General features: G+C 40.4%; 1 protein-coding gene across 1 annotated transcript in view; it reads left to right on the top strand.

Moving 5' to 3' along the window:
• LOC143806870 (uncharacterized) overlaps positions 1–13,739 on the top strand; it is a 347,780-nt gene that overhangs the window by 98,476 nt on the left and 235,565 nt on the right. Inside the window, exons 8-11 of the mRNA XM_077287851.1 lie at positions 500–622; positions 1,215–1,332; positions 5,536–5,674; positions 9,349–9,462. Coding sequence (XP_077143966.1) covers positions 500–622; positions 1,215–1,332; positions 5,536–5,674; positions 9,349–9,462 — 494 coding nt within the window. The remainder of the gene's footprint in view (positions 1–499; positions 623–1,214; positions 1,333–5,535; positions 5,675–9,348; positions 9,463–13,739) is intronic.

The raw sequence follows: 13,739 nt of genomic DNA, 5'->3' as shown, positions 1-13,739 counted from the left end.
GTATTTGTCAGTGGGCAAACTTACAAAATCAGCAAGGGAACAAATACTTATTTCCCCCACTGTACCTGTGTGTCATAAAGTTGGGATGATGATGCCATCTTATGAACTGCAGTGAGCTCTGTTTTGGATATGGTCAGAAAACCAGGCCTATAGTGCAAAAGGTTGAACATGCGGCATGTGACTGCAGAAAGATGAGTACTGGATGGTGGCCAGAGAAGTCAGTGGTCAAGTATTAGGTTTCTTTTTTTTAACATCTGCCTAACTAGGGGTCATACTTAAATCAGATGCATGTAATTCGGGGGATTGTCTACATATTAGTAAGAGTCATGAAATCATGATCTCAACACATCTGTTGTAATAAGAATCAAGTGGCCAACTCCTTTAGATGCTATCTTATATATACTATTAAACAGTCACAGGTAACTCATATATGAATTCCTCCTTTATGTATGGAAGGAATGACCTCTAAGTAAAGTCAGATTGTTGTACTTTTTTTTAGCAATGACATGCCCAGCAACCATGGAGTACAAAGAATGTGGTTCGCTTTGTGAAAAGTCCTGCAGCAATCAGGATCCAGGGGTTTGCTTAAAAAAATGTGTCAGTGGTTGCTTCTGCGTAAATGGTAGGTGGTTAATAAATTTATCTCTGAAGTGTACCGTATGTGAATTACTAATCTTAGGAAAGAGTTTGCTATGTTGCTACTCATTTCACTCGTTCTTGTGGAACGTAATTCAGAAAGTTGCGTGTTCTGCAAGAAATTATTTGGGAGAGCAAAAAATTATTTGAGAGAGCCACTCATCCATAAGCACCTTTCAATTCCTTACAGTGCACCAAGGGGTAGTCTTCTCAAGACAGATATGGTTCCTTACTCGGGAACACACATCTATATGATATTGATATGAAATCTCACAATAAATAATGAGATTTTACAACTCTATGGCTGCGGTCAGTAGAGTCATGAAGGAGAATAGGGCCGATAATGCTAATGACTCACGGCTCTCTCTCTGTCAGAGATAATTGTGGCATCATTTTTTTTTTGAGGATTAAGTTTACCCAGGAATCATCTTTTAAAATATTATACACAGATATGATATATTACTGATATTATAGGTCTTTCAAAATTCATTAGACTTTTAGATTTCGGTCCACTAAAAATATGGAGAACCAAAATTCTCAAAGAAATCCACACTAATATTTCTTATTTTTATATCCAGGCACAATGTTTGATGATGTAACAGGTAAAGGATGTATCCCACCATCTGAATGCCTCTGCCAGTACTCAGGAAACAACTACCCTAATGGGGCAACAATATCTCTTCCATGTGAAAACTGGTAAAAATATATGAGTTAAATATGTAAAAAAATGTAAAGCCTTGGAAAAAAATTATCAGAGTGAAGAAAGTTTTTTCCCAAGCTGAGCACATGCCCGAACCCCATCTTTTGTTTTGCCATTCATATCCTTTTGTGGTCATTATCCAGACTCTGTCAGACTGGGCAGTGGCACTGCAAAGTTCCAGGCATGTACATGGGAATAATGTTACATATTCGTATTCATGTGTAAAGGTTGGGAAATCCACTAAGCATCTTTTTCCACTTCACGTGTCACAGTGAGTTTCCCGTTTTCCTCACCAACCCATCCGGTAACCAACGTTGAGGTTGATATGTCCTCTCAGTTGCTACTGCCATTGCCTACACAGTAAGCAGTGGTCAAGATAACTTTGTCATTGGCTACTGGGCTCTTCAAAGGCAAGTGATTGAGATAACAAAGCTCAGCATAATAAAGTATTGAATGTACAAACGCTTTCACAACCAATACTTCATTATACTGAGCCTTGTCATCTCTGTTGCTTCCTATGTAGAGCCCAGCAGCTGATGATAAAGTCATTTTGACTGCTGCATTCTACATAGAAAGTGACTGAGTTTGCAGAAGCATAGCAGTGCAAAATGAAGTATTGAATGCAGAAAAACTATGATAAAATCATATTGGAATATGCGGAAGAACTCAGATTACAATCTGGGAAGGAAGAGTTGACCTTGGGTCCACTCAGAGCCATATTTCATAGGAGGACCAAGATTACAATCTAGGGTGGCTTCTTCTCCTTAGATTTAATTGTAGATTTCAATACTGTTAACGAAAAATTAGCAGAAATTAAAAAGAAAATACATTTCAATATAGTATAATTAAATGCATTTTACTAAAATCAGGATTTTCTTAAAATACATTGCATTGCTTAGGGGATAATGAGTTTAATAGTAGACTGATTGCACGGATTCAGGAAGTGTTAACCGCCAATGATTTAGAAGGTTAAGAACTTACCTTTCCCTTGGCATTTGCACCTTTCTCAATGCCACTGCATGAAATCATAGTATTATCTACTGAGGTGTTAAAGCTGATCTATCACCTGTATGTAGTGCCCTTTTAACAGCAGTAGATTGCTGGTGCAGGACCGCTCTTACAAATGGCAACTATACTAGACTGCAGAGGACTATAGTTACGTGTGAGTTTTCCATTCATCTGTTCCCACCATCCTCACAGGTCACTGTGTATTTATGTATAAATCACTAGTAACTAGTAAGAGGAAGGTCAAGGCATATGGAGTGCTCCTCTCAAGAATACAGTAAAAACCCAACCACAAGTCCAATGTATTATTTACCTGTTTCATGATCTGCCAGTTTTTTTTAATGACATTTTAGCACCCATATCTTTTTTTTATGGAGGTGACTGTATGAGACTATTTTTTGTGTGTCAGAAATGGAAGTAATTTTGGCACATAATTTATGATAAGCTTAACTAAACATTACCAGCGATTCTTCTCGGGGGTTTAAAACTTTTACCCTTCGTTATGTTGACCAATCATAAGCAGTAGGCATCATGCAGGGAAAAAAAGAACTTGTCACCACATGGTCAAAAGGGCTTGCTCTCTCCTGTGAGATGCAATGATAGACAGTCCTGCCCTCAGTGCAGATCTATGAATTTATTGTGCAGCATTGATCATAGGTGAATGTTTTTACAAACTCCTCCAGATCTCCTCTCATGGCAGTGCCAGTGTAGAATGAGGGACAGAGCTGTGAGAGGAGAACTGCATTTATAAATGTGGTTTTGCAATCACACTCAGCTTGGCTGTCTTTCTTCCCCCCCCCACACTGACTGCTGTGACAGGAGATCTGGAAGTGTTTGTAATCACACTTAGCTCTGATCTATAATACATAGTAAGTGCCAAAATCAGAGCCTAGAGCCAACATATCTATCATTACATCTCGCAGAGCAAATTGAACTCTTATGACTTTCTGGAGACGTTTTATTTTGTTCGCAGTATGACAAATCCTGCTTATGATTGGTCAATATCATGCAGAAGAAAATTTACATGCTCCCAGAGAAGAATCTCTAGTAATGCCTAATTGGCTTATCATAAATTAAAACATAGAAATATATAACAGAATTCAATACGCTGAGTAAAAAAGACTATATAATGTGATGTAAATATCAAAAAGTAAGGTATACTCACTTTTGTAGTGGATAGTTGGAAAATATTCATAGAGCCATAAGAGGACAAAATATCCGATGGTAGAAGCTAGTGAGATGATATGGTAATTAGTACCTGGTATCAGTATAATTATAGTGACATGCAGACTGATTCTGAATAGTAGATAATTACTTACTCCAGTAAACAGATGAAAAAGTACCAAAACTAGTCCAAAAAAGGATAAGTGCAGGTATGCGTGAGTATTTTGTAAGACGACTTGGGTTTTAGAGGCACTTACTTACGGGTCTAAAGGTAAAAAAATACTGGAAATAAAAATAAAAATAATGATAAAGGGATCATAGTGTATTGAAACGATGGATAGGATTACCAATTGTATAATGGCACTTACTGGGTTAAACCGCTGTTTGTGAGTGGGACCTAGCTAGGTCCTGCAAGTCATCTAGAGATGGCCTTCAACTGTAGTTTGCCCAGTACTGCTTGGAAAAGTGGTGATACAGTGTTTTGCTGATAGGAAGAGCAACTGGAAGCAGTTAATAAATGTAAAGTGTTACCATCAGGGGACTTGCATTGGCATCTGTAGAAGTCATGTACCTGAGGTATACTTACTGGAGTGTAAACATTGGTGGCAAAGCGGCTGTCTGGTGAGAGCGGATGCCTGACGCTGCTAACAGGTGCTGATCTCAACTGTAGATAGGTTCCCAGTGTGGAAAGCAGGAAGACGAGAGACGCCAGTACCTAGTGTGCCCCGGCCGGAAGCAGACGCTGAGGACGCGGCAGAATAGGGAAATGGGACTACTATAACGTCACTGGGAAGAAGGGACGGGTGCGCGAATGGACAGTTTTCCTATGCATTTCAAGGGGTAACACCCCTCTTCATCAGGGTTATGTCCATCGCAAGTAGTGCCTCCCTTATATGTGGGTCTATCTGCAGAGTATAGCACCTATTTTTATTTCCAATATTTTTTTTTTACCTTTGGACCCGTAGGCAAGTGCCTCTAAAACCCCAGTCGTCTTACAAAATACTCACGCATACCAGCACTTATCTTTTTTTGGACTAGTTTTGGTACTTTTTCATCTGTTTACTGGAGTAAGTAATTATCTACTATTCAGAATCAGTCTGCATGTCACTATAATTATACTAATACCAGGTACTAATTACCATATCATCTCACTAGCTTCTACCATCGGATATTTCATCCTCTTATGGCTCTATGAATATTTTCCAACTATCTCCACTACAAAAGTGAGTTTACCTTACTTTTTGATATTTACATCACATTATATAGTCTTTTTTACTCAGCGTGGTGAATACTGTTATATATTTATATACCTTTCAATTCCTTCTACTTACAGGGTTAGACACAGCACCTATTTATTCACCAGCAGCAGTCTAGCACTTTTTTTTCCCTCTCTCTCCCCTAGTGGATAGCGCCAGTGTTTTCTAGTATTTTAAATTAAAACCTAACCTTAACATGCTAATATCGCCACAGTGGAGATGAGAAATGCAAAAAAAAAAAATCAAAAATACATTTTAATCAGCTTTGCAGGCACTCTTCCAGTTAAACATGCTAAAACTGGTAAGAAGGTCCTCTTTACCAGTACTTTCCTATACAAAAATTCACAAAACAAATAAATATGTTGTTTTTTTGCAATGGCTTCCTATGCTGGACAGATGCATTTATTTCCAACCATACTGTGGCTACTGTATCTATCAAAAATGTGGATACTTCCTGAATGGATGCGGCCAACAGTAACGACACCATTATAATACATGTATCTGTGACGAATTATGTAAAAAGTACTTGTGTTATTTTTACCTGACAAAGGACAGAATTTTACATCCAATAAAGGTGATTCATTAATGTTCCTATTCAATGAATACAAGTAGAGAGTTTAAAATCCATGAGGAACTGATAAAGGCAGTAGAGAGAAAACTTTTCTTATATTAAGATCAAACTTTTTTTTCTAAACCAGAATGCCACTTTATTATCAGTGCACTGAAGTTTATTCTTTGAACAGTGATGACATTTAACCTTTATCTCTGTAACAGTACTTGTGCGGAAGGAATATGGAATTGTGTAAAAAAGCCGTGTCCAGCCACCTGTGCTGTTGAAGGTGGATCCCATGTCACAACTTTTGATCAGAGAGTTTACACCTTTCATGGGAAATGTTCCTATACCCTCACTCAGGTAAAAGCTGTAATTATTATTGAAGCAGACAGTAACAGTGTATGTAATACATATTCAAATATAGTAAAATTAAACAATATAAAGATCCAGTGGCGCTAACAACACCAATGTTTCTGCAGCAGATAATAGCGTAGTACCACTCTACTGCATATGGGTCTATAGATACCTTGGATAATTTATATCTGCGCTAGATAACACTCCTTCCTTATTATATGGGCCAATAGGATAATACCGCATTAGCAGTGGTATTATCCTATTGGCCCATATAATAAGGAAGGAGTGTTATCTAGCACAGATATAAATTATCCAAGGTACATATTCAAATATGAATATGACAACAACATTCATACATGACTTACCGTATTTTTCGGACTATAAGACGCACCGGACCATAAGACACACCCCAAATTTGTGGTGAAAATTGCAGAAACAAAAGATTTTTATAAGATGGGGGGTCCGTCTTATTGTCTGAATTTAAGGTATCTTACCTGAGGGCTGGAGGTGGCAAAGCAGGGTCACAGAAGGCATGGAAACGGCAGAGGTGCGGTGATGCTGAGGCATTGTGGGCGGTACGGCGTGCACCTGAGCAGGGTCCCTTCCTGCTTAGGTGGACGATGCCACAGCCTGGTGTCCATGGGGGGAGTTGCGGCAGTGGTGTGGTGGCGGCAGAGGTGCCATCCCTTCTACAGGTGAGGTGACGCCACAGCCCAGTATCCATGGCGAACAGCAGAGCCGGGTTAATCACCGATTTCTCGGTGGTGGCAGACATCTTCCTGAGGCCGTGCATGAGCAGATTGAGTGCTCTGCTTCCCGGGGCTTCAGGAAAATGGCCACGTGAAGAAGCGCATGCACCGATGGAGATCGCGGCGGCCATTTTCCTGAAGCCGAGATCTCAATCTGCGAACTCGGCTTCAGGAAAATGGCCGCCGCAATCTCAATCTGCGCACGCATGGCCTCCTGCAGCCATTTTCCTGAAGCCCCGGAAAGCAGAGAGCTAAATCTGCGCATGCAGGGCCTCAGGAAGATGGCTGCCGCCACCTAGAAAGCAGTGATTCCCCTGGCTCTGCTGCTCGCCTTGGATACTGGGCCACGGTGTCACCTCACCTGTGGAAGGGACCCTGCTCAAATGCACAGCATACTGCTCACCACACCTCAGCCTGCATTCGAACTATAAGACGCTCCCATCATTTTCCTCACTATTTTTTTGGGGGAAAAGTGCGTCTTATAGTCCAAAAAATACAGTATACAGCTCTGGAAAAAATTAAGAGACCACCACATCAAAATCCTGTCATGGGCAGCCCAATCTCCAGACCTGAACCCCATTGAAAACCTCTGGAATGTAATCAAGAGGATGATGGATAGTCACAAGCCATCAAAGAAGAAATGCTTAAATTTTTGCACCAGAAGCGGTGTGAAAGACTGGTGGAAAGCATGCCAAGACGCATGAAAGCTGTGATTAAAAATCATGGTTATTCCACAAAATATTGAGTTCTGAACTCTTCTTGAGTTAAAACATTAGTATTGTTGTTTCTAAATGATTATGAACTTGTTTTATATGCATTATTTGAGGTCTGAAAACACTGTTTTGTTTTAAGCTTTGACCATTTTTCTTTGTCAGAAAAAAATACAAAATGTATGGCTTGGAAATTTGGAGACATGTTGTCAGAAGTTTATAGACTTAAAGAACAATTTACATTTTAGTCAAAAATATACCTATAAAGAGAAAAATCAGACAAACTGAACATTTTACAGTGGTCTCTTAATTTTTTCCAGAGCTGTATGCATAAACTAGAATTTACAGCTCACAAAAATGTAAATAAAATGATTTTAAAAGGAACCTGCGACCAGGTTTTTCCCATATAAAGTAGGGCCAGCACATGTATGCCCTCATATACAGCATTCTAGAATGCTATATATAGGCCCCCAATGTACTCTGCAAAGCACAAAAAAGAGCATTTATTATATTCACCTACTGCGCAGTCTGGTCTGATGGGTGGTGCTGGTCTTGATTCGGCACCTCCTCTCTTCTTTTGATCTGTGTCCTCTTTCTTGCTTCATGTGAATGACTACGTCATCCACACATTGTCCTCCATCGTGCTTCCGGCACAACTTTCTCTGACCTGCCATGGAAACAGAAAAGTACTGTAATGCGCATGGCATGGGCGAAGAAAGGGCACAGAGGGCTGGCACATGTGCACTACAATGCTTTGCTCTACCCTTGGCAGGGCAGAGAGAAGTATGCCAGAAGTGTGATAAAGGACACTGTGCAGATAATGTAGATGTGTCATCCGCATGAAGTAAGATGAGGGCCGGAGATCACAAGAAGAGAGGAGGCACCAGATCAAGACTAGTGACACCCTTCGGACCAGGCTGCAACATAGGTGAGTATAATAAAAGCTATTTTTTGTATTATGCAAAGCCCATTAGTCAAGCTTCTGCCCACTCCCGTCCTCACTCCCCCGGCAAACATGCTTTTTTACTACAAATAAAGAGTGGAATTTCTACAAAAGACCGGTGAGTGCTATCTGCCTTTCTTTGGAGGACCATTGGGGACTTATATACAGCATAGTAGAATTCTGTATATAAGGGCATAAAGGTGCCGGCCCTATTTTATATGGGAAAAACCTGGTGAAACGTTCCCTTTAAAACAAACATTATACTTGTCATAATCCTTCCCCCAGTGTAAGTTTTGCCATTCTCATGATGCTTTTCTTTTCTTCCTGAACCCCTCAATCCATGACACATGGCCTTCTCTTCCCTGTCTGTAAAATGAATCCTTATAGCCAAGTGGATGTGATCCTCACTATTCTCAATGCAGAATCCTTGAGGCCATGTCCAATTGACTAAAATGATTAATTCATATACAGGGAAGACTGTGCCATATCTCGGGAATGGAGAGATGCAGGAACAAAAAGTAAAGTATGCCAGAATCAAGGGAAAATTCAACAGCATGTGAGAAGCCTTCCAGGGAGTTGCCTAAAGATTTGAGATGTCACTCTCCTGACTGTTTCTGCTGTGCCATATTAATATTCTGGTGATAGACTTGACTTTCTTCATCACTATTCATGTTCATGCATGCTACCATTGCTTTCAATCGAAAAATTGGTCATTCTATATAATTTTTGTCACTTTTTTTACATTAATATCAATCTTACCATCCGTCATTTTGATCTACTACTTCCATTATCTAAAAGACAATTTTTAGCCCAGATGATGATATATCTGAGGACTGATCACCTGGAGTGTTAAAAAAAAACTAGACACCGGAGCACCTTAATAATAACTTTTATGAACCAGGGCTATCAAATCAGCTAGCAGAGAAAGATAGACACGAGAGTACTTTATCATATTAATGCAAAGAGCATAATAATGCAGTAATATATAAACTCGCTGGATATTGAATAATATCCTTTACAATAATATTGCAGTTTGTGGATATTGATAATATGCCTGATTTTATAATAACAACTGCAATAATCTGCAGTGGTTCATTTTATATAACTAATTAGAAGGGATAAATAAATAATAGTATATAACAAAGGTAACATTTTACAGAATTACTCCAATTGGAATAGAGATAGTTATTAATTCTTATGAATTATTATCTTACAGATTAATTCTGTTGCCTGAAAGTAGTTTTTGGCTCATATGTTGACATCATTGTTTTCTTTCAGTTGTGTGGAGACTTAAAATTCATCATTGATGGAACACTTGGACCTTGTTCGAATCACGATGACCTTGAGTCTTGTCTATCACAAGTCTGTCTGAATATAGCGGATCCTCGTACAGTAAGTATCCTCAGGTATAGACAGATATAACTTAGTTCATCTTAAATTAACCCCTTCTCAACATGCGCCATACATTCAGCACATGTCATATATCTCCCCTTGATGTGGGCTCTTGCGCTGAGCCCACATCTTTCCTGGCACATGTCAGCTGTTTTGAACAGCTGACATGTGCCCCTAACAGCCACAGGTGGAAACGCGATACACCCCTGGCTGTTAACCTGTTAAATGCAGATGTCAATCTCTGACAGCAGCATTTAATGTAATTGCGCAGGAAGGGCGTCACTAATCCCGCCCATCCAGCACCCGTATCAACTTGTCACACAAAAAACAAGCCCTCACATGGCCATATTGACTGAAAAATAAAAAAGTTAAGTCTCTGAGTAGCAGGGGAACAAAAAACAGAAACTTAAAAACGAAAATGGGCTGCGTCGTGAAGGGGTTAAAGTAATGGCATGAAGTGATGGCTAGAGATATGCATACTCAACTTAGAAGTTTGGGGTTTGTACCGGACAGTTAGTGTCCGGTGCTAGTCACCAAGCACAGAGTTCTCCCAGGAGTCAGTTGCAGAGTTCAGAGTTTCGGAGGAAGGAGAGAGAGAATTTTCCAGATCAAAAGTCTGAGTCTCCATTTTTTCAATGGGGATCTGGTTCAAGTTCGGGTACAGTTATGGTATCCAAACCTAATTTTGGAGTAAAGTTTGTATCGGTTACCAGAACCCAAACTTCCATTTGTTCGATCATCCCTAGTGATTGCATATTGTTAGGATAATACCATAGTTTTATGATTACTAGTCCTTCAAGAATAAAAGAAGCAGCAGTACTGCTTTAGAGCAGTTAGCCCTTAAAGTAGATGTTACCAGATTTTGAAATGCAAATTGTATATATATTTATATTTAAATATCTCTTAGACCTGATGGTGTATTTCCTTTGAAAATCCAGTCTAATAATAAAATGAGCATTTTATGAATCCCGCTATAGAAAGAAGTAGTTGTATTAATTCTCCGCTCGCAAGTTTTGACTGATAGCTGCAGATGGTTCTACCATCTGTCTGAACAGTGGAGCGGGTCACTGTGCTCCATTCAAGATAGTGCCGATGCCTCGTGAGATTTGTGAAGTCTTGCGAGACTTTGGCACTTCTATCGAGGAGCACGGTGACCCGCTCCACTGCGCAGGCGCCAGATCCTAGCTCCGCAGTGTGATTATATCATAACACACTGCGGGGTGGGATCTGGGGCCTTCACTACACGCAAGCGCAGGCACCTGATGTAAGTTCGCTGGCAGCATGCACAGCGCATGCCCGAGAACTGATTGCAGAGCGCAGGTGCTAGTGACGTCACAAGAAAGAGAAGAAGCAACGCACGGAGGACAGAGCTGGATGATGAATGGCTGCAAGGCGGTTGAGTCGGGGAGAAAACATACCTCCCTGGCTCAATAGCGGTATAGCGGGAAATTTATACAAATCATTATTTGAGCGTTCCTAGGGACAATAAACATAAGAGCCACCTTCACAGAATTATTATTATTATTTATTTATATAGCACCATTGATTCCATGGTGCTGTACATGAGAAGGGGTTACATCAAAATACAAATATCACTTACAGTAAACAAACTAACAATGGCAGACTGGTACAGAGGGAAGAGGACCCTGCCCTTGTGGGCTTACATTCTACAGGATTAAGGAGACAGTAGGTCGAGGGTTGCAGTAGCTCCAATGGTGTTGAGGTGGCCGTTTGGTCTTTACAGGATGTAAGCTTCTTTGAAGAGGTGGGTTTTCAGGTTTCTTTTGAAGGATCCAAAAGTAGTGGATAACCGGACGTGCTAGGGCACTGATTCCAGAGGATGGGTGATATTTGGGAGATAAATGAAAAAGTTTGCGCCTGTATACACCCTCGGTGAAAAAAACTGATTTATAAAAACATATACCAAATCCCCTCAGAACAAGATTTTCATGCAAAAGCAGCCTCCGGATTAAGGTTCACTCTGTGCACTACGATTTTTCCAAGTTAAAATTGTTCATGCACATTCAAACTATAAATATTCCAGATAGCAAGTGTAAATAGTTGTTTTTACCTTGTCTATAAGGTGATGTTGAAGTCCCAAGTGCAATCGCTGAGGACTTCTCTTTATCCTCCTTCACTGAATGCCGAGGTTGCTATCTTAAATCCACATTCTTGCAGCAGCTTTAAAAACAATCGTAAATCTTCAGGAGCGTAGTTCCGGCCGGTGAAATACGCTCCCTAAGCCTCCTTCCTGGTATAGTACGGACTCACCAAGCTCCGTTATCAAGGAATGCAGTGCGGCGTCCGGCTCGCAGGACCTTGGGTGACGCAAGGTGTCACGTGGTATGCAGGGATACGAGGCGCTGTTAGGACCAAATCCAACGCGTTTCAGAGATCACGGTCTCCTTCCTCAGGGATGGTCCTTAAACAAACATAGCTGCTTTATATACCCTCTGTTCCCTTTGCTGCACTAGAACAACGTTGAGGGTGGATATTTTAAATAAACGCAAACAGCTCAATTTCACTATTCAAACCAGATGGCTTTAATGAGTCCAAATTAAAAATCCAACTGCTCTCTGCCCTTGACATTTTTTTAATAAAATCCCCTTTTCGCCAGTCTTTTTTTTATAATCTCCAGGCCTGTAACTGTCGTACCTTTAATTAATCCATTATGGTACTCACCATAATGCTTCGATAATGGGTGCCCCGCAAACTTTTTTTGGATATTTCTCAAATGTTCGTTGATCCTAACTTTAAGCGGGCGCTTAGTGTGACCCACATAAATCTTACTGCATGGGCATTTTAAAGCATAAATCACCGCGGTAGTACCACAAGTGATGACATCACAAATTTTAAAGTCCTTTGTCCCACTTCTAATAAAATGCTGTTTTGGTGTTTTCAGTATTTTGCATAATTTGCACTGACAGCACGGGAAAAAAACGGAAGTTATACTCCCTTTAGGGAGGATGGATTTTCCTTTCTGGTTATACACAGGTATAGATGGGGCTATTAGGTTCCCCACATTCCGGGTTTTTCTAAAAATAAATCTGGGGTTCACAGGAATTTCGTCACCAATTGTTTTGTCCTCTTTGAGTAAACTCCAATGTCTCAATGTCATTCATGATGTCGCAGTCTTTTTTAATATTTCCAGTACTTTTCAAAAATTCATCACGGGGTTGCTCAATACGGCCTGTCTGGCGTTTGCAAGACATGCATCATCGTAGCCTTTAGTCCTAAATTTGGCAATTAAAAGATCTGCCTCTTTTACAAAATCTGTTTGGATTTGGTCCTAACAGCGCCTCGTATCCCTGCATACCACGTGACACCTTGCGTCACCCAAGGTCCTGCGAGCCGGACGTGGCACTGCATTCCTTGATAACGGAGCTTGGTGAGTCCGTACTATACCAGGAAGGAGGCTTAGGGAGCGTATGTCACCGGATGGGACTACGCTCCTGAAGATTTACAATTGTTTTTAAAGCTGCTGCAAGAATGTGGATTTAAGATAGCAACCTCGGCATTCAGTGAAGGAGGATAAAGAGAAGTCCTTAGCGATTGCACTTGGGACTTCAACATCACCTTATAGACAAGGTAAAAACAACTATTTACACTTGCTATCTGGAATATTTATAGTTTGAATGTGCATGAACAATTTTAACTTAGAAAAATCGTAGTGCACAGAGTGAACCTTAATCCGGAGGCTGCTTTTGCATGAAAATCCTGTTCTGAGGGGATTTGGTATATGTTTTTATAAATCAGTTTTTTGTCACTGAGGGTGTATACAGGCGCAAAATTTTTCATTTATCTTTTAACTTTTGACAACTTTGTGGTGTTGTCCTGTTTGCAGCCATATGCCATTAATACCTACCCGGACACGTGCATCTATATATATATATATATATATATATATATATATATATATATATAGATATTCGGTTGATGTCTTGGAGGAGATGGGTGAGGAGCGAATATGCGTGGAGGAGAGGAGGAGGTCTTGGGAGGACCGGAGATTACGTGAGGGAAGATATTGAGAGATTAGTGTGGAAATATATGGAGGAGAAAGGTTATGGATGGCTTTGTAGGTCAGTGTTAGTAATTTAAACTGGATACGCTGGGAAATTGGGAGCCAGTGAAGGGATTTACAAAGAGGGGAAGCAGGAGTGTAGCGAGAAGAGAGATTAATTAGTCGGGCAGCAGAGTTAAGGATGGACTGGAGGGGTGCGAGAGTGTTAGAAGGTAGGCCACAGAGGAGTATGTTGCAGTAGTCGAGGTGGGAGATG

Source organism: Ranitomeya variabilis, chromosome 2 (genome assembly GCF_051348905.1).
Source record: "Ranitomeya variabilis isolate aRanVar5 chromosome 2, aRanVar5.hap1, whole genome shotgun sequence".
Classification (NCBI taxonomy): domain Eukaryota; kingdom Metazoa; phylum Chordata; class Amphibia; order Anura; family Dendrobatidae; genus Ranitomeya; species Ranitomeya variabilis.
Note: the sequence above shows the minus strand (reverse complement) of the source record. Positions and strands in the feature narration are given on the sequence as shown.